We start from the raw sequence: 21,644 nt of genomic DNA, 5'->3' as shown, positions 1-21,644 counted from the left end.
CGAAATAGTAAAACTTTAAAGAAGCATACAGTCCAGAAGTGTTTCAACATTTACCGTTTTGTTTTTCAGGTTCTGATCTTGAGCGGATGACATTTGAATTGAAATAATGGATATTACATTTAAGAACCAAGTTCTAACTTTGATTTGAATTTGTTTACATCAGTGTAGACAGAACTGTGTGGGAAATACAGCAGAAAGTGCATAAATTGCAGGGTTTCAAAAGTAATTGCACTTTTGCCTCCTAAATAATCCTCGGGCAACTTTGTCTCGGTTCAACATTGGTTCGTGCACAAAAAAGAACTGAGTTTATTGGACTTTAAGAGTTGACATTTTGATTGAGGTGGAGTTGTCTGTCAATATGAGGAGTGAAGAGGTGACCTTGCAAGTGAAGGAGATAATGATGAGCCTCAAAAAAACTAAAATCCATCAGTGAGATATCAAAGGTGTTTTTTTCAAAATCGACACAAGGAACATTTTTAAAAGGCAGGGGTGTGTATGAACAAAATGGAACATAACAAACAACCTTATAGACTGGTGATCACAGGTCTTGAGGAGAATAAGACAACATCCTTTGTGACTGCACAGAAAGTCAAGAATGCTCTCTGGACGTATTTCCTTGTAGTTAATAAAGAGACAACATGTTTACCATAACCATAACTTATGATGAAGATTTAGCATAAGCATTAGACTCAAAACTCCAAAAACTGAAAGTCCAAGTTGGAGTGTGTAAAAATAAATAATTTCTTAGTTCTGGAACAAAGTTTTATGGACTGAGGAGACAAAAATCAACCTCTGTTTAATAAATGTAAAGAGGAATAAGGTTTGTGGCCCAAAGCCAACACATCATCTGTTAAACATGGCAGACAGTCTGATATGACTTGGGCATGTATGGCTGCCAACAGAAAAAGGCTCCACTGGCATTGAGGATTTGACTGCAGATGGAAGCAACAATACTATAAATCTGCTAATCCCTTCTCATATGTAAAATGAATGTGATCAACGACAAAAAAATGTCTAACCGTCCAAATGCAGCCTGGACTGTATATACATTGAAAAGATATTGTGCTCAGTTCACTTGATGGCAAAAGATCTACACGAACAATATTCAAAAAGTATTTTCTAACCTACTTGTGCCAACATAGCTGTTAAGTTAGAAAAATAACTGCTTGCCACTGGCCAGATGATTATTTTCAACGTGAAAGTCAAAAGTGGAGCAATGTGTTTATCCTTTATGACCCCGCGATTAAGGTTTCCACCTTTTCTATTATATACTCTATGGAATCTCTCAAGCACATCATGGACTTAGATATTAAATCACACCAGTAACGATAACCGATGAAGAAGTGTTTTTAAGATTGGACCAAAACAAAAAGGCTGTCGGGAGATAAGTAATGAGGATACATGTGGAAGAAAATATTGCCACTGTTCCACTGCTGATTAGAATTTTTATTGTGTTTTCCTCCTTTTTCCTTTTAATTTTGTTTTTCCTTCCCTCTAACACTGAGCAGTGTATTTAATCTGTCAGGCCATATCTTCTCCCAGAAATTGTCATGTTGCAGTTGCACATATCCTCTAAAGAACGACTGATTAGAGTCATACTAGAGTAAGGAAGTACAGAGAAGAACAATATTACAAACAGTGCGGCGCGATGGGTAGTGGCTGGCTGGTGGTCTGGTGATGGTGGAGGAAGGAAAAAAACACAGTCAATGTTGTCAAAAGATATTTATACGCGCCAGAGTTCCCCATGAATCAGGATAGTTAAGTTTCCATTGATTAGAGGGAAATGTTTTCACAATCAAGCCAGATGCGAGGAGTGGCCTGGAGAGGCCTGAGCTTGCCGCAGTATTTCGCTCTGGGCCTAGCCCCGCCTCCCTCTCTGATGAAACAACGCATGAAGGGAGACAGACTAAGCATTAAAAACTATATATTTTGTCATTGTCACGTTTTTTTTTAAATGAACATAATTTAACAATTTCCTGATAATAATTTCCTCAAACATGTAGATGCCACTGCATTGTGCAGACCTGTCGCCTTTGGTTGTTCAGTTTTTGACTTTTACTGTATTCTCTGTATAGCTCACTGACCTTAGGTTGCTCGAGCTCTTATGGACTTTCCAAAATAAGATCCATTCGTCTGAGTGGGAGGGAGCACTCCTGACATCTGATGTATTGAGAGGCACTCCCAGTCTCTCTGTCTCTCTTACATGTCCTTGGCAGCGGTGAAGCTTCACTGCTCAAATCACTAAATGGCCTCTCCAGTTTTCCCTTTTAGCGGTTTTCTCCCCTCTCTCTTTCTTTAAAGTCAGTAGCTGAGTATGGAGATAAATTTGAGTTGTCTGGGGACTGTTGGCAAGACCATTGCTTTTGATTTATACTATTTGTTGGCCATTTGTATCCATAAGAGATTAGTCTTTATTATTATTGTGTTTTTTATTATCATCACAGTCTATCTTTGGCTTTACCCAGGCATATTTTGTCAGGTTTATTTCCCTTTCCGTGCCAGTGGCCTCTGTGTTATATGGGCTTGACCCTATGGGAAGCTTTCCATGGGTGATGCAAGACACAAAAGTGTCTTAAAAAACTCAGTTATTGAATGAATGATTCATTTATTTCCCAGAAGCATGTTCTTTTGTTGTTCTCTCACTTATTCATTTGCATGAATTTGACTCCAAAGGTGGTCAATAAATCTGCCTCTGTCACATGGCTTCACAGGGGCTGAGGAAGTGTTCTGCCATGGGACGTGAGAAGTGGTATCAGTAGAGCAAATGAAACCTGTCTGACATTCAGCCTGTTGCATATGGTCATGTGTAATCACTGAGTGAACACATTGGCTCAGTTGAACTGGATGAAGATTCTTCCTCTGCCAGAGAGTAGTACAAACACCCTTGGTGCTTTCTAAGTTAGTCTTTGATGACTCTGATATGAGCTTTACACAGAAAGCCGAGCAAGCGCATTTTCTTCTCAAAATGTCACCAAATGCTAGCAGCAGCAAAACCCATTTTTTAATTTTGAGTAACGAAAGGATTTGATTATCAACTGTATACACAATGTGGCTGTGAGATTTGGAAAGGTTGAGAGGAAGAGTGTTCAGATACTGGATAATGTAAAAAAAACATTGCCTGTTTGTAACCTGAAAATTGTCTGTTTTTATTTCATTTGAATCGGAGGATGTGGTGTGACACTAACAGGTTTATCTTTGTTGTTGTTTTTAAACTCCAGCTTTAGGGTATTTTATCTTCTAAATGTACTTTGGTACATCACTGTTAATTGGCTCTGGGCCTGCCTCTAGCATTGTGATACAAGTGTGTCATAAGTGAAACTTACTGCAGCCAGATTTCTGCTTTGCACGAGTGGGGCTTGCACACAAGGCTCCAGTGATTTATCCAGTAATTCATTTCCAAGCAATTTCTGACGCCATAAACACAGTTTCAGAGCAGACGTCTCATTTTTCATCCCAGGCAAGACTCTACAGTTTGGGAAAATGGCGAGGATTTGTAATGCTTTACCAGTCCGGGTTTTTCAAGCTGCCTGTGTTTATTCTGCTGATTTATTTAGCAAACCTCTCTCTGAGATTAGCTCCATTGATGTGCCAGGATTTGTTTGATAACACAAATTCATGTACAGAATGTGCTTATACAGTGGAGGGTGAAATACTGACAGGAGCAGAATTTTGATGGAATACATTTTGGTCTGAAGCCAGGCAGCTATCTCGTAGGTCTACTGCTCAAAGTAAACAGTATTGAAATGCACTCGGGGGCAAACTCTGTTATCAGGATTTATTTCAGTAGACATTTTCAAACAGCTCGTAGTAGTGAAGATGTTGGATTGAGCTCTTGTTTTCAGAGAGACAGAAATGATATCTATTCAAATTTTTTCAAGATGTCTGTTTTACTCTTACTATATTTATTTATAAATTCATATTTATTATCTTAAGCAGCTGTGCTCATCTACTGTTGCACTTTCATATTTTTGTATAAAAGAAAAGGCAACAGCAAAATTCATATATAATGTCTAATCACTGCATATCATAAAAGACAGTTTCAAGAGATAAGAAGAGTTACCTGCACCTGAAATCAGTCTGCGAGCGATGCTATGATATAGTTAAAAAGGACTCCGATTCTGATAGATTGTTATCAGGCTTACGTTTCAACATTAAACAATTGCAATAGAAATAATTTCTTGAAAAACTGCCTACGATATAAACCCTTACAGGAGAATGGATTTTAGGGTAACCCAACCACAACTTTAGCAGAGCATGTGTTTACACTTCCAATAATATACATTTTTGGTGCAGTGCATTAATTGTAAACACAACATTATATAATATAACTTAATTAAGTTGGTAAGGCACATATGTCAGCGTAGAGTTTTTTATTCATGCATCAAGCAGACACAAAACATCATAAGCATGAATTTGGATTCATATTTCTGCAAATACACACCTGATGATTGTGTTTACAAATTTACTCTCTTTTTTTACTCTGATTTGGTTTCCATCATCTCCGGAGAATAACTTATTTTTGGCTGCTTAATGCTCCTCTGCCTTCAACAGCTGGTCACTAAGTCAAATAACTCAACTTTACTGATTGCTTTATTGATTCCTGGGATTGTATCCAAGTGCTTTAGTTCTTGATGATACCGACCAGTTCTGTTTTTATGCTTCCGCCCCGGAAGCATTTAGTTTTTGGGCTTTTCTGTTCATCACATTGTTGTGAACGCAATATCTCAAAAATACATTGAGGGAATTCCTTGAAATTTGGTACAAATATTCACTTGGACTCAAAGATGAACTGATTTGTTGTTGGTGGTCAAAGGTCAAGGTCACTGTGACCTTACAAATCATAATATATATCCCCTGTGAATGCAGTATCCCCGGATCTTGGATTGAATTTTGGTAGCCAAAGATTAAAAGCATGGGTTTGGCCACTTGAGTCTGATATCTCAAGACTGCTCGAGTGAATTTGTTTGACTTTTGAAAGATGAAGTGATTTCAGTGGTCAAAGGTTGCAGTGACCTTATATGAATCTGACCAAAAACTTTGTAGAAATTTGTTCATGTAATCTGCATTTATTGACAGAGGCATTTAAACGCAATGCGGTTATTCTAGTTTTAATGACTGTCACCACAATGCCTTGTATAGATGATAAGATATTTCTTTCTAAATTAATTCATTTCGGTTCAATCTGCAACGTCAACTGAGCATCATCTGGTACCTCCTGCAGTGAGGAAGAAGAACCGTCCCCGAAAGCTCCCTGCACTCTTCTTCTCGGATGAATTATGTCTAAATTGAATTACCAAATTATGTCTCTTAATCTCCCATATCCGATTGTATAAAAAGGGATTAGCTTGTCATAGAATTGATGGGCTTTTACGGTGTATTCTAGAAAAGTACATATATATATGTATAAGAAACTGCTTGATCTTTTCCCAGCCTTTTGAATGGCAATCAGCACTGCTTTTTCCTGCTCTTTCATTTTTTTCTTTCTGAAAAGCTGGTGTTGCATTGACAGTAGCAGCATTTAGTTTAATTCTTTAGATTCAAAAGCTGTTTCTCAAAGAGAAATTTCCTGTGCATTGCTCCTGACTGAAAAAAAGAAACACCCTGAGGTTTACAGATATCCTCTCCCCTGACTTGTTCAACTCCTGGATTCACTCTTGCACCTTCACCTTTCAGCCAATTAATTATGGACCAATCTGATTAGCAGAGACAGTACGGATTGGTCTACCAAATAAATACAGGAAAAGAACCACTAGCAAAGTAAATTACAAGAGACATTCTGGACATTAGAGATGGAAATCAAGTGTTCTGGGTCCAAGCAGTGGCTGTTACTCAGAACAAATACAGCCGACTCCAGGTCAAGAGCCATTTACTGCCATACTGGATTAACTGGATTGTTCCTTATTTGAGAAAATTCAGTCCACTTTGGGGTGATTTGTTTGCTCTTAACTGCCAGGCATAGTGGCTGAAGAGAAAAACTGTCTTGGTTTGAAGAAAAGATTTTCTTTTGGTCTCTTTCTCCGGCATACTCAGTGACCGACATTTTCAGTACTTCCTTGTATTTTTTTTTTCCTGCTGACCTATTGGTTATTGGCCAATGATTTCTTGCCTCCCTTGTTTCTCTTCTTTTCTTGCATCGGCTCCCTGTGTTCCTGAACTCATTACAGAGCAATCAGCCTCAGGCGTTGAAGTGTGCACCCAGAGGGAGCAATAACTGTAAATAAAGACTACTGCAGGCTCTCCGATAACATGTTACCAAGATGATAACAGCCCTTCTTAGCAGGCCTGTTGACCTTCCCCCTTGCCTTAGGCTTGCCAAGGACTCCTCAGCTCCCTACACTTTTATCTCCAAACTCTCCTCGACCACTGGAGCTGCTGGAAAGATTACTTCTGAGGAAGAGAAGGATGGACTTACACCAAGCGAATATAGAAGAGGAGAAGAGAGAAGAAATGGGGAGAGGGTTTGGAGAGGAGGACACAAAACGAGATAGAACAACAAAGGCCTGACCTGGGTTGTTGTCCCTGTGCCAGTGGCGCCACCTCTTCTGTCTCTCCTCAGTCTTTGTAGGGCTCAACATAATTAACTTGTTAAAAGATAGCATGAAATTGGAACAGACTTGTATTTACTCAGTGGCCACCAACACAGAATACACCAAAAGCAAAAGATAAATAGAGCGAGAGAGGTGGAGTGACAGACAGATGGGCAGACAGACAGAAAGTGATGGAGAGAGGATGAGAAGCGAGGGATTGCAGTGCCCTGACTCTGATACAAACATCATCTAACTGGCAAACCCAGAGTTTTAAGGCTTGAGAAACAGATGAAAGTGAAGATTGCAATTCCTCATGGTTTACTCCCCAATACTAATGCAGAGTGTCTGACAGAAGCATGTCCAGAGCTGTGGGGCTAAAGCACTGTCTGGATGAGATTGATAATACAATTAAGCCTGTCCCAGTATGAATGCATCACTATGACCCATTACTACACCAACCGCTTCAGATGGAGAATACCAGTCTAGCTCTAGGGCCTTTTGGAAAGAAAAAATACAATTATAAAAGGCTAGCTGGGAAATGTGTTCTCTTTAGAATGTGCAGGCAGGCCTGTACATCATCAGATATGTGCAGGCTGCCTGCATATCTCCCTGCTGTCCTCGGGCCCAGCTTTCTTCATCTATATTGACACGAGGAGCTCACTGAAGCATAGATGGACTAATAACAATATGATTTTTCCCTTATTGTCCCCTCTTATTGTCTGCTCTTATTCTGATGTTGTTGTATATTCTGATTAGTTTCACAACACTTTCCAAGTAGTGTTTACAAATACACAATCAACTAGTGTGTGAGTGGCTGTGTAGGACATCAGACAGGGCAGTTTTAAATATTATGTTTAAATGAAAAAGCTTTTTGTTATCAGACAATCTTGTGGGCAGTCGAATGTCCAGTCAGGTCCATTTGGTTTTCAAACACAAAATGTTCTCAATTAAGTTGGAGGCAGACATTTAAAAGATCAAATATCAGTCACATAATAAACTTCCTGTTAGTTGCTGTTGTGTTTTTCTGTGAACCCTTATCCTTATGATAAGAGATAAAAAGATAATATGATGCTTCAGGTGATGAACCTGGACCGTGTTTTTGCTCCATTTTATAAAATACATCTCTTTTCTGTTTTGTCTCTGATAAACATTAGGTCAGGCTCTTCCGAGACTTTGTCAGCCACTCTCTGTCAAGGCATGTCCCCAAGTAGCTGAAGTGTCTCCACACAGGACATCTTGCTGCCGTGTTTATCCACAGAAGCCCTTTTTGCTTCTTGACATGTAACTTTTGAGCTGTTACTTGTGGCAACTGGAGAAAGTTTCCTTTGGGGAAGAGTTTCTCTCCTCTCCAGCTAACTGACTTTGGATACCATAGTAATGGCGGTGTGTGTGTGCTTCCTTAACCTACCCTATTGTGACTATGGAAATGGCTTGTCCCTTCGAAATGACATTCATTAGTTTATCTAGAATTGGGTAGGTTTCTATGATGTGATTTGCATTTGTAATGTGTTCAATCAATCTATCTTATTAATGGAATATCAAAGTTTCATATTTTTCGCGTATTGAGAGGTTGACTTTATATCAACCATAATGAAATGAGAATATTTTCATCTCAGTCTCTACAAGAAACCAAATGTGGAATATTTTCTCCAACCATAAAATATTCCTGTAAAAAAGACTGGGAAAATCTGAGCCAGCCCTTTAAACCATTTGAACAGGTAGACTTCAGTTTAGTGCACCTGTTAGGTAGTTAGTTGGATTGTGGAAACTTGGAGGTGACCTGTTTAATCTTGCCTGCAGATGAAGTGATAAGGCATCAGGGGAGAAGGCAGGCTTTAAGAAGTCATGAGGCAGGAGATTGATGTTTCCTTGGTGACAACTTGCCTTAAGACAAGAGGGGGAGAGAGAGACGGTAAGAAAAAAAAAACAGACGTTTAGCTGCAGGTCTAAACTGAGACCCCTTCACTATGGCTGCTGCTTTTGGCTGAAATCAATTCTATCTTTATCAGTCGCCCTTTTCTGTGTCCAGGAATCCTCCATACAGCGCAGAGCAGCCGGGGGGGAAACTGATGTGTTTTCCAATAATGAAATGGAACACAGCAAAAAATAACTTTAAAAAGGTGGCTGGCTGGTCTCCCTCAGCAGTACAGCACTCTTTTAATCTCTTGTCTAGTGTTTAAACACAGTTGTGGCCTTGCCTATGCCCCTCAAAGGGAATTGAATGTACTATCTTGTGTGGGTGCACATGTATGGGTGGACTGGGGGAATTGGATTGCGGTTAATCTTTAAAGTTTGGTATTTTTTTGCTCAATTTGTAATATCCAGAGATAATTCGGTCAGTGTTTACTGCATGTCAATATATTAGCCCAATCAGATGGAGCCCTGCTGCCCTAGACGACAAATTAATAATATTCAGATCATTGACAGGTTTTTCTCTCAATTAATCATTTTTGGAAGAAGAGAATAAGAGGAGACTACGGAGAAAAGAGAATTTGAAAAAGATGTCAGATCTCCATCAGCCTCCTAATTTCTACTGTGGAATCTTCTAGTGATCACTTGAGCAGTTGATTTTATAAAATAATTGTGAAGCTTATTTATGATAACAAAACCTGAGGGGAAAGTAACTGGGAACACACACTCACAGTGCTGCTCTCTCTGTGTGTGTGTGTGTGTGTGTGTGTGTGTGTGTGTGTGTGTGTGTGTGTGTGTGTGTGTGTGTGTGTGTGTGTGTGTGTGTGTGTGTGTGTGTGTGTGTGTGTGTGTGTGTGTGTGTGTGTCTCTTCGCTGACATCTCTGACCCGCTATAGTTTAAAAGTTGATAATAACGTAATCATCACATAATGATCAATACTTTTATTAATAACTGAACTCTTTCTTCAGAGAAGCACGTGATTCACTGGCTGCTTGTTAGCCCTTCCGCTCCTTTTCTCTCTCTCGTGGTGTAAACTCAGACTGAGTAAAAACCACAGTATTTATAAACTTAGACAATGCATGGAGCTGTAGGAGATGGCGGCGCGCTCGGTTTTGGTTTAACGCTGCCTGCACAGCACACAGCGAGGAACAGTAAATTACGGATGGAGCCGCTAAAGACTGTAAAAACTAAAACTTTTCACAAAATGTATGAAAAGACCACAAATGAACACTGTGCATGGCTCCCTGGCAGTCTGTGACGGACTTGGTGGTGCTAACTGTAAGAAACACAAATTCTTAATCCAAACACATTTAATGTTATAAATCCATCAATCCATCCATTATCTGTACTACTTATAATTTGAGGGTCATGGCGGGCTGCATGGAGCCAGTGCCAGCTGACAATGGGCAAGATGTATATTACACGCTAGAAAGGTTGCTAGCGTATGGGCCGACATACAACTATCGATGCTCACATTCCCATTTACTGTCAATTTAGATCTCAAACTTACCCTAAATCCCAATAATCATGTCTTTGTACCTCGGGTGGAGGGAGCCAGAGAAACCAAGCTCCTTCATGCTGACAGTGCCAACCACTGCACCTTGTTCCCACCCTAATGCCATACACATTATGGAGAATTTATGGGATCAAACTTGTGTGTAAAAAATATACAAGACTGAAGAGACAATACCCCACACGTCTGCCGTGTAGAAAGCACAGTAACCGCAGTCTGTTTCGTTTTGAAACAACTGCCTATTAGCATTCTAATGGCTGGCTGTGTGAGTGAGTTCCACCTCAGGCTCAAGGCAGACAGGCCTGCTGCTGCTGTTCGATGATCCATCTGCATGGCAGAAACCATCCATCCAGTGGATAGCTACAGGCTGCAGGCCGGCCCTTTGTGTGGGCTGAGCACTGTGACTGCTCCCTCTTGTACCTCCGTAATGGGATTACATTAGCCAGGTTCTTCTGCTCCCTCTCCAGCTCTTTCTTTCCCTCTCTCATGCACACACAATACAACACACACATACACACACTGGGATGTGTGAATGACTGACTGTCCACTTGGCCCTCGCATGTTTGCACCTACTTTACTTGCCTATGACCCTGTGTGTTGACGCAGGTTATACAGAATTTTTCTCTGACATTTTTGTTTTCAGAATATTGATATTTAATTTTTCACTCTTCTCTCATTATATTTTCCCTATTTGTTTTCATGGTTGTGTGAGAGACGGAAGCAGAGGAAGAATCAGAGAGAGACAGACAAGGAGAGCTGCGGAGGGTTCGCTCGGGGTTTTCCTCAAAGAGACGCTGTCATGTGTAAAATCTTGTTCAGAACCAGCAATTGTGTTTTGTTGGGCTGCACCGACAGGGCTAAGCTGTTCATTGAAAAGCAATTTGTTAATGTCTTAAACGCTGCAATAGTTTTCCCTCAAGGTCAAAGATTGATATTCAACATAACCTGCCAAGACACCACTGAAGAAGACTACGGAGAAAGATGATACTCAAGAGGAATTATGCAAGAGATGTCAAGGACTAGATATTTTGTCTTTTTTCTCATCTTTTTTCTCATCTTCTCTCAGTCTGTAGTTCATTAACTTCACTTACTTACACAGTCTCTGTCTCTTAAGATAATTCTTGACAAATGCGGTTTACTGTGCATCGCTTTTCCACATCATACTCAATAGGCAATCTTTTTGCTTTGTCTAGTTTAACCCAAAATCTTTCAGGGTTTGCTTCCGAAAAATCAGTTAGATGTTTGCGTTAGTTAAATCGTAAATGATATAAGATTGATTAAAAAGGGTCAAGCCACCGGCCTACCAAAACGTTTGAATCTGGAGCTAGCCACCATAAAATTAAAACGGGAATCAATGGTGTGTCATATCCCTGCTGCTCCACGGACTGAACATGTAATTCGAACCTTGGGGCTGCAGCCATCTCTCACGTCAGGCCTTCCAGCATCGGGCTCAATAACCCAGCCGCCCATGGCTGCTGTCTGTTGCCCCCCCATGCTACAGTATTCACAAGCAGGTCCCTAGAGATATTAGTCTGGTCTATAACTTTATCTCCACTGTTGGAGTTTTGCCCAGAATTTCGTGGCATGATTGTACGGAGCCGTTTGTTAATTTGAGTTGTTCTTCAGTACAGGTTATTTTTTGTTAGTCGTTATTATTTGAGTAAGTCGTACTCTGCAGCTATTGTGAGTTTTTTTTGTACTTATTGACATGCTCTGTAAAATGTTTCCATAAGAAATGAATTCATTTGTGATACAATTTATGATTTTTATTTTACATTATGGATATTTCTGACAGTAGTTCAAGCCGCCACATCTGAAAGGGAGGGAGTACTCTGATGACTATAGTTTAACATTTATTTCAATTTAAGTATATAGGGAAGTTTTTATTGTATTGTGAGGGTTATGGAGATCCACCAGTTAATGTAGTGATTTCTGATAATGGTTTAAAAGCATTTACTCACTTTAAATCTTAAAAAAAGTAATGACCCTCAAAAAGTGGCCGTGCTTCCATTATTGAAAAGCATTATAAGGACTGATAGGAGTGCTGACTTTTGAAGGCTCTTATGAACTTGGTCTAATAGGCTGCATTTGGCAGTGTCAGCTCTGTGAATAGCTGTGATGTTGGTATGAGAGATGATTGTTTTGATGACACATCTGTCTGGAACAGGTGCTGCTCTGCTGTCAATCTCCTCTCTTTGTCAGTGCTCGCGAGCTGCAGCTGGGTCTGGTTCAGCCCTCCGCCTGCTCTCGCCTTTATCTGCTGTAAATGGTTCAGAATTCCATTGCCAGTCTGCCAAAAGAGCTAGTCCACGCATGGCTGCCTGCTTCTTAACTAGTCAGCCACTGTGATAGACAAACAAGAGCTGGATGATAACTCGGTATTATCATTTATCTTCATTGTCTTTGTAAATCATGGTGAGAGCATGTGTCGAGCTACACTGTTGTCATGGCAAAATGAAGATCATAGTTCTCATAAAATATATTGTTGGAAAATCATATTCTTGTCTGTTGCCTCAATAGGTCTAATATAACATACAAAATAATTTTGTTTATAAAAAAGCCCCAAAAATGGAAGTTGCAATTTCTTTCTCACTGAGTGTGCATTGATATTGAATGCTGTGTTTCAAATAAATACAAAAATAAAACATTTTGAATATACCACTTTAAATATGAAATTCTAAATCCAAATACTGTTGTTGTTTGCTGCAGTCCTCTATAAACTAATGATTGCACCTCTGTGGATAGCTTCAGTGGAGGAAAGTGTGTGTGTGTGTGTGTGTGTGTGTGTGTGTGTGTGTGTGTGTGCGCCTGTGTTACAAGCTCAGTAGTGGATTAGCTCTGTCCGATGGCAGAAGGAGAGGGATCTACTTTGACAGTGTGGTAGTTAGCCCATCTGTCTATAATCAGCTGTGTTGTGTGTATGTGTGTATGTGTGTGTGTGTTCGTGCTGCTGCCTTGTCACTACCTGGCACCAGGTGGTCAACAGTACCCTGATTTAGAGTTGTGAGGGACTTTGAACCTATTGGTCTGCCCTGTTTTCCAGTGACTTTAACTCTCAAACAGCTGCTGGTCTTATACAGCATCTCAGTTCAGCTTTTAATATGTCAGCGTCGACCGCTCTCCTGCTTTGGGTGAAGTTGTCAATATAACAAGAAGGAGAACACGTTCTTATCTCACTCTCCCCCATCTCGTTGCTTTGACTCTGACAATCATTAATTTGCACATGCGCCACAGGAATGTCGTTCACATATGTGTCCACATATGAATCAGAAGGTACAGACACAGCCTATATTTAGAATGCTTTTCATGTAATAATCTACTAGCCAGTCATCTTATAGACAGCTTTGAGAATTGGAAAGGGGGAAATAGTTCCCATTGGATTAATTATACTTCCACTGATCATCTGGATCTTTTTGCATCGTATATAGTGTGTCAGTTATGGATGGCTGGAACAGCCCTGTCTGTTGTCTTTCTGCTCCTCATCTCTGTGTGTCGTTTGGGTTTGAGAGACTTACCAATGTAGAAACATGTGCAGCTACAAACATGGATACAACAGGAGGCGATGCACCATTATTAGACAGCTGACTGTGACATATTGATTTAACACTCTGTTTTAGGAAGCAGATCCTCAATTTGAAGTCAGGTCATGTTGTGTTATCACGCTGTTTTAATTGCACGCCTGTTTGTAATGTTTTGAGTCCACTAACTGCTCAGCTCTTTGTAATACTAATGTAAACTGTCTTGCTGCCTTTGCAGGAAACCTCGGCCGTGTTGACTACATCAGTGAATTCGAGTTTGACCTCTTCATCCGGCCCGACACCTGCAACCCCCGCTTCAGAGTCTGGTTCAACTTCACAGTGGAGAATGTCCGTGAGACACAGGTCAGAATGCTGTGGTCCTATATAGTGCTACCATTAATCATAGACAAGGGCTCTGCTCCCAATTCCATTGTATAACACACAAAGACTCTGGTTTGAGGCAGCAATAAGAGGAAAACTATCAGGTTTGGTGTTTTCTTCTATCAGTTCTGACAAAGTGAATAAACTCCAAAGCCCCTGCCTACTCCCGCTGGTGAGATCTAACTGATGTACAGGGTTCTGTTTACAAATGAATAAATATGAACAAATAAATAAAACATACCAACAATATTATTTATATTATTAATAAGACTTTATCAACATCCTTGATATATCATTTTACATCCTTAAAGATAATATGTTGTTGAATAAAAATGTATTAAGTTATAAATATAGATGAATAATTGGCTATTATGTTGGTTAAGTACAGTACTGCAAGGACAACAGCTTCTGCTGCCTTTATAAGAGTATAACTATAGTATTTTCTTTATAAAAGTCAGGTTTGATTTTCATCTCTTTAGCAGGAGAAAGTTGCAGAACCATCTCTTGGTGTGATTCCTGTGCTTCCCTCTTAATATTAGGTGGGGAGTGGGGATGACGTGGTTATCCGTTTCACAGAATACTGTGCTGTAAAATTCTCAACTGATAGTTGTAATGTTTCAATCTTTAATGACTGTAATCACCATGGTGATATGGTTGATCCTGTCCAGCATCAACCAAAGCTAGGAAGTCTCCAAGACACAGGCTTAGCACGCAACGTGCCTTGCGTGTTGTAAAAACATGTTGTAGCAGGCAGTGTTACAACTTTAAGATAAAGTGAGCAGTAAAGTCTGCTAAAGTCAGAAGTTAGCTTGTAGTGATATTATATTGTACTTGGTTTTGAACATTTTCAGCACATAGTAACAATACTGCAATAGTGCCAATAACTGTGATAATTTGGGTCTTGAATCCACTATGCTGTTGAATTTCAAAAATACTATGTTTTTAAGGTTACATTTATTCGTGACACGGTGTCATTATATCAGAAATCACAACAAGTAATCATAGATTGTTTTAACTAGCCGCAACCAACCTTGTGTCACATTATACACAAGCTATGTGAGATGTTAAAAACATTTTCTTTCTCCTCTTTTGTGTCCTCAAACATTGCGGTGCGACATTGACAGATCATATATAAACACTATCAACTGATTAGATTGGCTGAGAACTGAGGCTGTCCTCTATTTTCTACCTCACGTCTTGTCACAGTCTCCAAGCTTGACTCTGCCACTAGCAAGCTCTGAGCTCTGCGATTGGTTGAGAGAGGCGCTCACGTGCCACAGAGATACACTGCATGTGGGTAAAGTGAGTGCGGCTTCAGGGGGATGGAGGGTGGTGCTACCATTTAAATATATCATTGCAGAATGAGAGGAAGGTACGAGTGAAATCAATGGGTTTCAAGTTTGTTTATGTTTGCTTTCTAATTTCTGTGCATACAAGCTTGTCAGGCTTAGATATGAAGCAAACAAAAAATGAGAGACAAAATATAGAGGGAGACAAATATAAATACAGAGAAGAGAGGTAGATAGACGGAGGGAAGAGATAGACAAAGATGAGAGTGATAACAAAAACAAATAGCGATCCATAGAGAAAATGAAGAAAGATGAATTCACAGCATGCTGTTACTGCTGTCTTCCTGTAGAGTGTCCAGCCCAGTCTATCTGAGGCTATCAGGCCTATCAGCCCATCTCCCTGCAGTGCTGTAGTCAGCACTAATCACATTTTATGGCTCTGAGATGAATGGGAGGCCTCGGCTTGGAGCCGGATCGATCCCAGAGCCAGATAGTCCAGCACCAACCGCCTGCAGCCTGGGCCAACAGGATATTTGCTGTTGTGGCAAAATGACAGAGAAAGTGTGAGGGAGAGAGAAGGGGGAGAAAGTGACTAGGGAGTGGAATACAACACTGTAAGCGACAAAAAAATGATAAATATCAGGTATATGAACAAACTATGTACAGTGCCACATGCGAGAGCCAGCCCACAGGTGACAAAAACCAGTGAAAACCCATTTCCATCGCATACGTCCATGCACTCTCTCCATAGGACAGCTCACAAGCTTCTGTTTCTTATCAGTCCAATTTCCTTCTTCAAAGAGACCTTGTGTGAATTTAATCTACTCCAGTAAAAGGTGTTGTGGTTAAGTGCTGCCTGTGCATTTCGCCAATGTGTGTGTGCGTGTGCGTGTGTGTCTGTTTGTGTGTATACAGATGCTGTGATTAGATTGTGTCGTTGTGCCCATGACCGTCAGAATCCACATACATCTTGAGTTTATATATTATGGTTCTATTATTGTTCTGATATGACAAAAAAATGTAAACAGAGAAATTAACCAAAGAATAATAGCATGAGTAAATAAACCAGCTATGTGGGGAGAGGCTGTGCTACAACGATATCAGTGGGTTCCAGGGAAGAACTGGGCTGTTGGAGTGTTTCATCCAGCTAAGCCTTGCTAACTCTCAGCCTGAGCCAGGGGAATGGGGAACAGTAAAAGCCCGTGATATTGGAAGTGAGATGGCCATTTTGAAGGAATGTAAGCTGGTGAAACAGATTTGGTCTGCCTCAATCAGCTTAGCAGCTTTGTGGAAATTGGCTTCACCGTAGAACTGGTTATGATGGATGGCTGGATGGATGAATGTCTCTGTTTTGTATATTTCTTTTTTTTTTGACACACTCACTTACCTCAAAAGCCCAATTCTGGTTTCATTGGCTGCAATGACCAGGACCATGTGACGCTATTTCAGGTTTGCTGTGTTTTGCTTTTTATTTGCACAAGACCATTTCTGTTTTCTGTTCAAAGATCTTTACCAAATACTTGAACAGAAATCTCATCCTGTTTGCCTTAGCCATACTTTGTTTTTAATTTTAGCACACAGGCAAGCAAAATTTGCCTGATAACATGCTAGACGTTAATGATGAACATGGTAAGTGTGTTATCATGTTGACTTTAGCAATTGTTGGGTACACAGATAACATCACACAGCCTTGCTTACATTATCCTTAAAATGCAGTGTAGCTAGTGCTTTACTCTCCAAATTCCTCAAATGTGTGCAAGACCGCTACCTTGCTAAATTGCTATGACTTGCACGGTTCCTTGTCACCAGTTGTCTGTTGCATCGCCGCTACATTGAGTTTGAGAGAGAGAACAATTCAGAGAGAGAGATTGAGAGAGAACATCCGACGACATCTGATCTTTACTTTAGACGTCGAAACTAGGAAAAAGTGTCACTTATATGAAAAATCGTTGAAATGCTGAAAAACTGTCAGGCACGTGCTATATGGCCACTCTCACCTACTAACATGGGCACTGAAAGGAAAACCAAGATCCACATGGGCCTCAAAAGTTTGCAAATTGGAACCCTGAAGGCCTCTGGTTTATCGCCTCATTGGCATAAATGGTTTAATTGATAGTCGAGCTTATGCCTGAATATATACAGTGCATTTAATTAATGCAAAGATATCAAAGATTAATTATTTAATCTTTTCTATCAGTCATTTTAACTTCATTTATCAGTACAGTAAACCACTGATAATGGGATGAAACCAGATATAGCAGAGATGAACATGAGTTATTTCTTTCTAGAGATCTGATGTATGTATGTATACAAGTAATTGACCGTAAGCTTCAGTCGTATACATGAGTACATTTTTCATCGATGTTGCTACTAGCGTTGCTCTTTGGAGACATAAATTTATTATGTTGCCCACTTGTTTTCGTCGTCGTACAAAGATGGGGGTAAACCTGAAATCTACAAACTTGTCGATGTTTGGCCACTTAGTCAGCATTCATGTGCAAACCTGCATTTTGTGCTACGCCATGTACTTTAGAGCAGAGGGCCCGGACTGTCGAAAAATCTCATTCACTTTCATTAATAATTCAAGAGCTCAGTATCATGGGACCTTTAAAAAAGTTTTAAAATGTGTCCTATGTCCAAACTGGGTGAATTGCAAATGGACATGTAAGTTCCCGATGCCACTCTTTCATTTCATCTTCTGCCTACGTTATGAGCAGAAACCAGTGGATGGGTTGATATGATACCCCATTGGGTAAGTTGATATGCCATTCCATCCTGCTGTAGGGATGTGCTCGATGTCAGGCTCCGTGAAGGGCACGGCTGTGAGCTATTATCGTAGAGGCCTTCAGGGAGCCATTCACAGAAGACAGGCAGTAAAACCTTGCGCAGAGTGCCTTCAACTCTTCCAACTACTACAGGGGTGATTTGTAACCCTCACTTGTCCAGAGCAAGCACAGTACAGGGTGGTTATTCTCCATAATCAGGAAAGAGAACAAACTGCGGCAGAATAGGCCATGTGTTAACTCGATTCCCGAAAGAGCCATCGTCGATTCACTCTTTCAGACGATGCTCACCCTTTTAAATTCATCATCAGTGATGTTATGCAATTTGTCATAGAGAGATGAGGTGGATGGCACATTAAGTTAAATATTAAATAGGATGTTAAAACTATCACAGAGACGTTATGGATCATGTCTTAATGACACTAATCAAGGGGTTCTACTTTTATACAGCTACTGTCTTTTCATAGACTCTGATAAGCAATGTATTTGTGGGCTGCAGCAAGGTCTATAAATTAATACCATATTACAAGAGTCAAATATCACATACCGTAATGACTGATTGGGTTTAAAATGCCTGCAAACATCCTCTAAAAGGTGTAATTATCTGACTGTGTTTTCTTATCAGTTCGAACCATTAATATTCTGATGTCTTGTGTGACAGCAGAGACAAAGAATCCTGAAAAGGATAATGACAGCGGGGAGGATCAGGGTAATAGATGTGGTGCACAATAACTTTCTTTTTTTTTTACGGAAGAGACAAGAGCAGTAACTGAGTATATTGGAGGAGGAAGAGGAGGAGTTGATCTCGTAAACAATACTTTTTCCCTCCCATCCCTAAATAGCGCACGTTGGCAGCAGTTATGGGAAGTCAGTTGCTGGTTGCAGTGTGCAATATCAATGTCAGCCTGTATATTAGATGTTCCTACGCGAGTTTGCTGCTTCATCAGCTCTGGACAGTCTTCTGTTTTAGACAGCCTCTCTTGGCTACGTCATAGTGGATTAATGCAAACCTCTCCCCTGCTACTCCTGCTTTTGTGTAGAGACGCTCCAATCTTCAATGTCTATGCCTTTCTCGTGCTCTCTCCCGTCGGTGCTCCTTGTATCCCTGTACCATCAGGTCTGTGTCGCAATGTCCTTCAGCGGTGACATAGGGAGAGGACAGGCAGGTCTCTAGCGAGCATCGCTGGATGAACATGGACTAATCATTGCTGGCGTGGCGCGGCCATGAGCATGCGTTCCAGACAGGTGGTTGGTGATGGTTATTTGTGGCACCTAATTTGGTCTACCCATCGGACGGCTTGCTGGATGCGCAGCTCTAGAATTAGACTCATCCATATGCATTTTTATCAGGTCTTCCCTTCCTGCGAAAAAATGCACGACAAGGGCTCACACACAAGATGCATGTTCCAAAACTCTCACACACACACACAAACTAGCTTTCATGCTTGTCAACAGTTCTGCTTGTCTTCTTATCCGGTCTGTCCAAAAAAAAAACGCCACATACAGGCTGGTCATGTCATTTTTACCCATTTTCATTGCCTTTTTCTTTCTATTCTGCCTCTGCAGCATATGGTACAAGGCAGATAGGCATATATCATGTGTTTGTGGTTTTCCTCCTCTTTGGAAGTTCATTTTTTTAAGCTCCCCCTCTCAAAAGAAGAGACAGTGGCTTCTGTGTGACTCCGCCAAAGGGATTAGTTTACTTCTTACATGCCACATAGACCCAGAAAGTTTAGGGAACCTACTTTTAAACCCCTGAAGGAAGTTGCAGAAAGATATGTGTGGCTTCTGAAAGACATACGAGACATCAGACCATTGTGCCAGAGAGCAGAGGGTATCGTAATTGACCCTGTTCTGTTAAGGCAAACTAAGGAATCCTCCCTCATTGTCACAGCTGATACTCCCCAGATCACCTCATAATGACATGGACAAAAGGATATGACAACAGCACAGAATTCATTTTAAAATTGTCTCCCTGATAGCAAAATTAGTTTTCCCTAGGTTATCGCTGCTGACACAAGGTTCCTTATCTGAATTCATTGCCTTATTTTTAGCCTGATTTGCTTTAAAAAGGAGCCACAGACCTCAAGGGCATTTTTTAAAAGACACTTTTATTTGGATGTCTTTATTATAATAGCAGGCACTCATACAATGCTTTTATCTTTTTTCTGCACTTACATTTGTTTATTTTTCCATTTCCCCTTGATTTGGTACTATCTGTCATATGGTCATAATAACATCTTACAGCAAAATTATCAGTACCTAATTGAGATAGCGTTTGATTTTTGTGTATATTTGGCTGACATGGGAACATGTGTTGTTAAGTTGGTGAATCTGCTCATAAGGACAGTGATCAGTTGTCCATCCATTCATAGCCCGGCAGTATGGCAGAGTGAGATGCTGCCAAAGTGGTCTGAATGAAAAAGCTGAGTACAAAGATCAGTGTGCAAGGCTTTGTATTTGTTTTTTTGCATGTTACCACTTTACTTATGGAAACAGTGCATCAGAAAATCTCTATCACGTCAATCGTTTTTTTGCTTATTTTATGGTAAGTAAAGTTTTTCCAAAATAGTGCACAAATATACACAACCTAAAAACTGCAGCCTGTTTGACAATATAAATCCATTTCATGATAGGCAATAACTCTCCTTACTGCATATGCGGTGCTCAGTGTGCTATCACCACCAAGTGCAAGTAAATAAAAAGCAAATACAATTTAGCAAAAATCTCCTGTGTAAAAACAGAGTGTCCTTTTTCCTGGCCAACCATTTTACATTAGTCCTCATGGGTCAAACCAGGCTGGATCTGCACCTTTGTTTTGATCTTAACTGCAGCACTGTGTCTTTATCTTGCACAATATTTACACTATCAAGGAAAAAGTATTTGGCCAGTCAACTGCCAAAGTTCCTGCTTCTGTAGGTGTCTCCTGGAACACTTGTTCCCATTAACACCCACAAACACAGAGAAAGAGATGCACACACGCACACAAACACACAAATGCACAACGTGAAAACAATATTGCCCACACTCTCATGGAAATGAAGCCAGGCAGGTGAAAGTAAGTAAGTAGTGAAAAGGTGAAAAAAGTGCTGAGGTTTCAGGAGGAGGCATGGTGGCTTAGCAAGGGCCTTGTGGAGCTGCGGTGCATCTGCATGAAATGATGAGCCTGGTGTCAGGACATGGATCATCCTTTTACACAGAGTAATGAATACAGATTGCACACCGGATAGAGAGGCTCTGCAATCTGCTGCACCACAAATGAAACAACTGCCGTTCTAATCAAATAGTCTTTTCATGCCAGCGAAGCCCTCAACTTGGGCTAAATTCAATTCCAGATTCACAGATTTGTGGGTTGGGGGTTGGAGAGAAGCAGGAGGCAAGGGGGAGTTATAAATGTTGTAATTAGAGTATTGTTTAATGTGTGTGTGTGTTGACATGTGTGATGTGTGTGTATGTTGTGGGGGGAAGTGGGGGTGGGGGGGGGGCAGGGTGGCATCATGTTGTCGTTAACCACTTGGTTATTTTAGATAGCAGTTGGAGGAATGGTTCCAATCACAGCAAAGACACACACACACATACACACACAAATGCACACATTTAGCTAATTATGCCAACTAGTGGCTTGGGAGAACACATTCTCTGTATTCTGTATTTAGGGAACAGCGAGGAGCTTTGAAGGAGAGCCGCAGTGCCTCATTGATGCTGCTTTTGTTTTTTGTTT

The 21,644-nt window shown here is 40.5% G+C and overlaps 1 protein-coding gene across 1 annotated transcript in view; it reads left to right on the top strand.

Moving 5' to 3' along the window:
• The window catches only part of agbl4 (AGBL carboxypeptidase 4), a 266,138-nt gene that overhangs the window by 7,913 nt on the left and 236,581 nt on the right, over positions 1–21,644 (top strand). The window contains exon 3 of the mRNA XM_053430423.1: positions 13,709–13,833. Coding sequence (XP_053286398.1) covers positions 13,709–13,833 — 125 coding nt within the window. The remainder of the gene's footprint in view (positions 1–13,708; positions 13,834–21,644) is intronic.

This window comes from Pleuronectes platessa, chromosome 9 (genome assembly GCF_947347685.1).
Source record: "Pleuronectes platessa chromosome 9, fPlePla1.1, whole genome shotgun sequence".
Lineage (NCBI taxonomy): Eukaryota > Metazoa > Chordata > Actinopteri > Pleuronectiformes > Pleuronectidae > Pleuronectes > Pleuronectes platessa.
The sequence above is the reverse complement of the archived record's forward strand: the minus strand, read 5'-3'. Positions and strand labels throughout refer to the sequence as shown.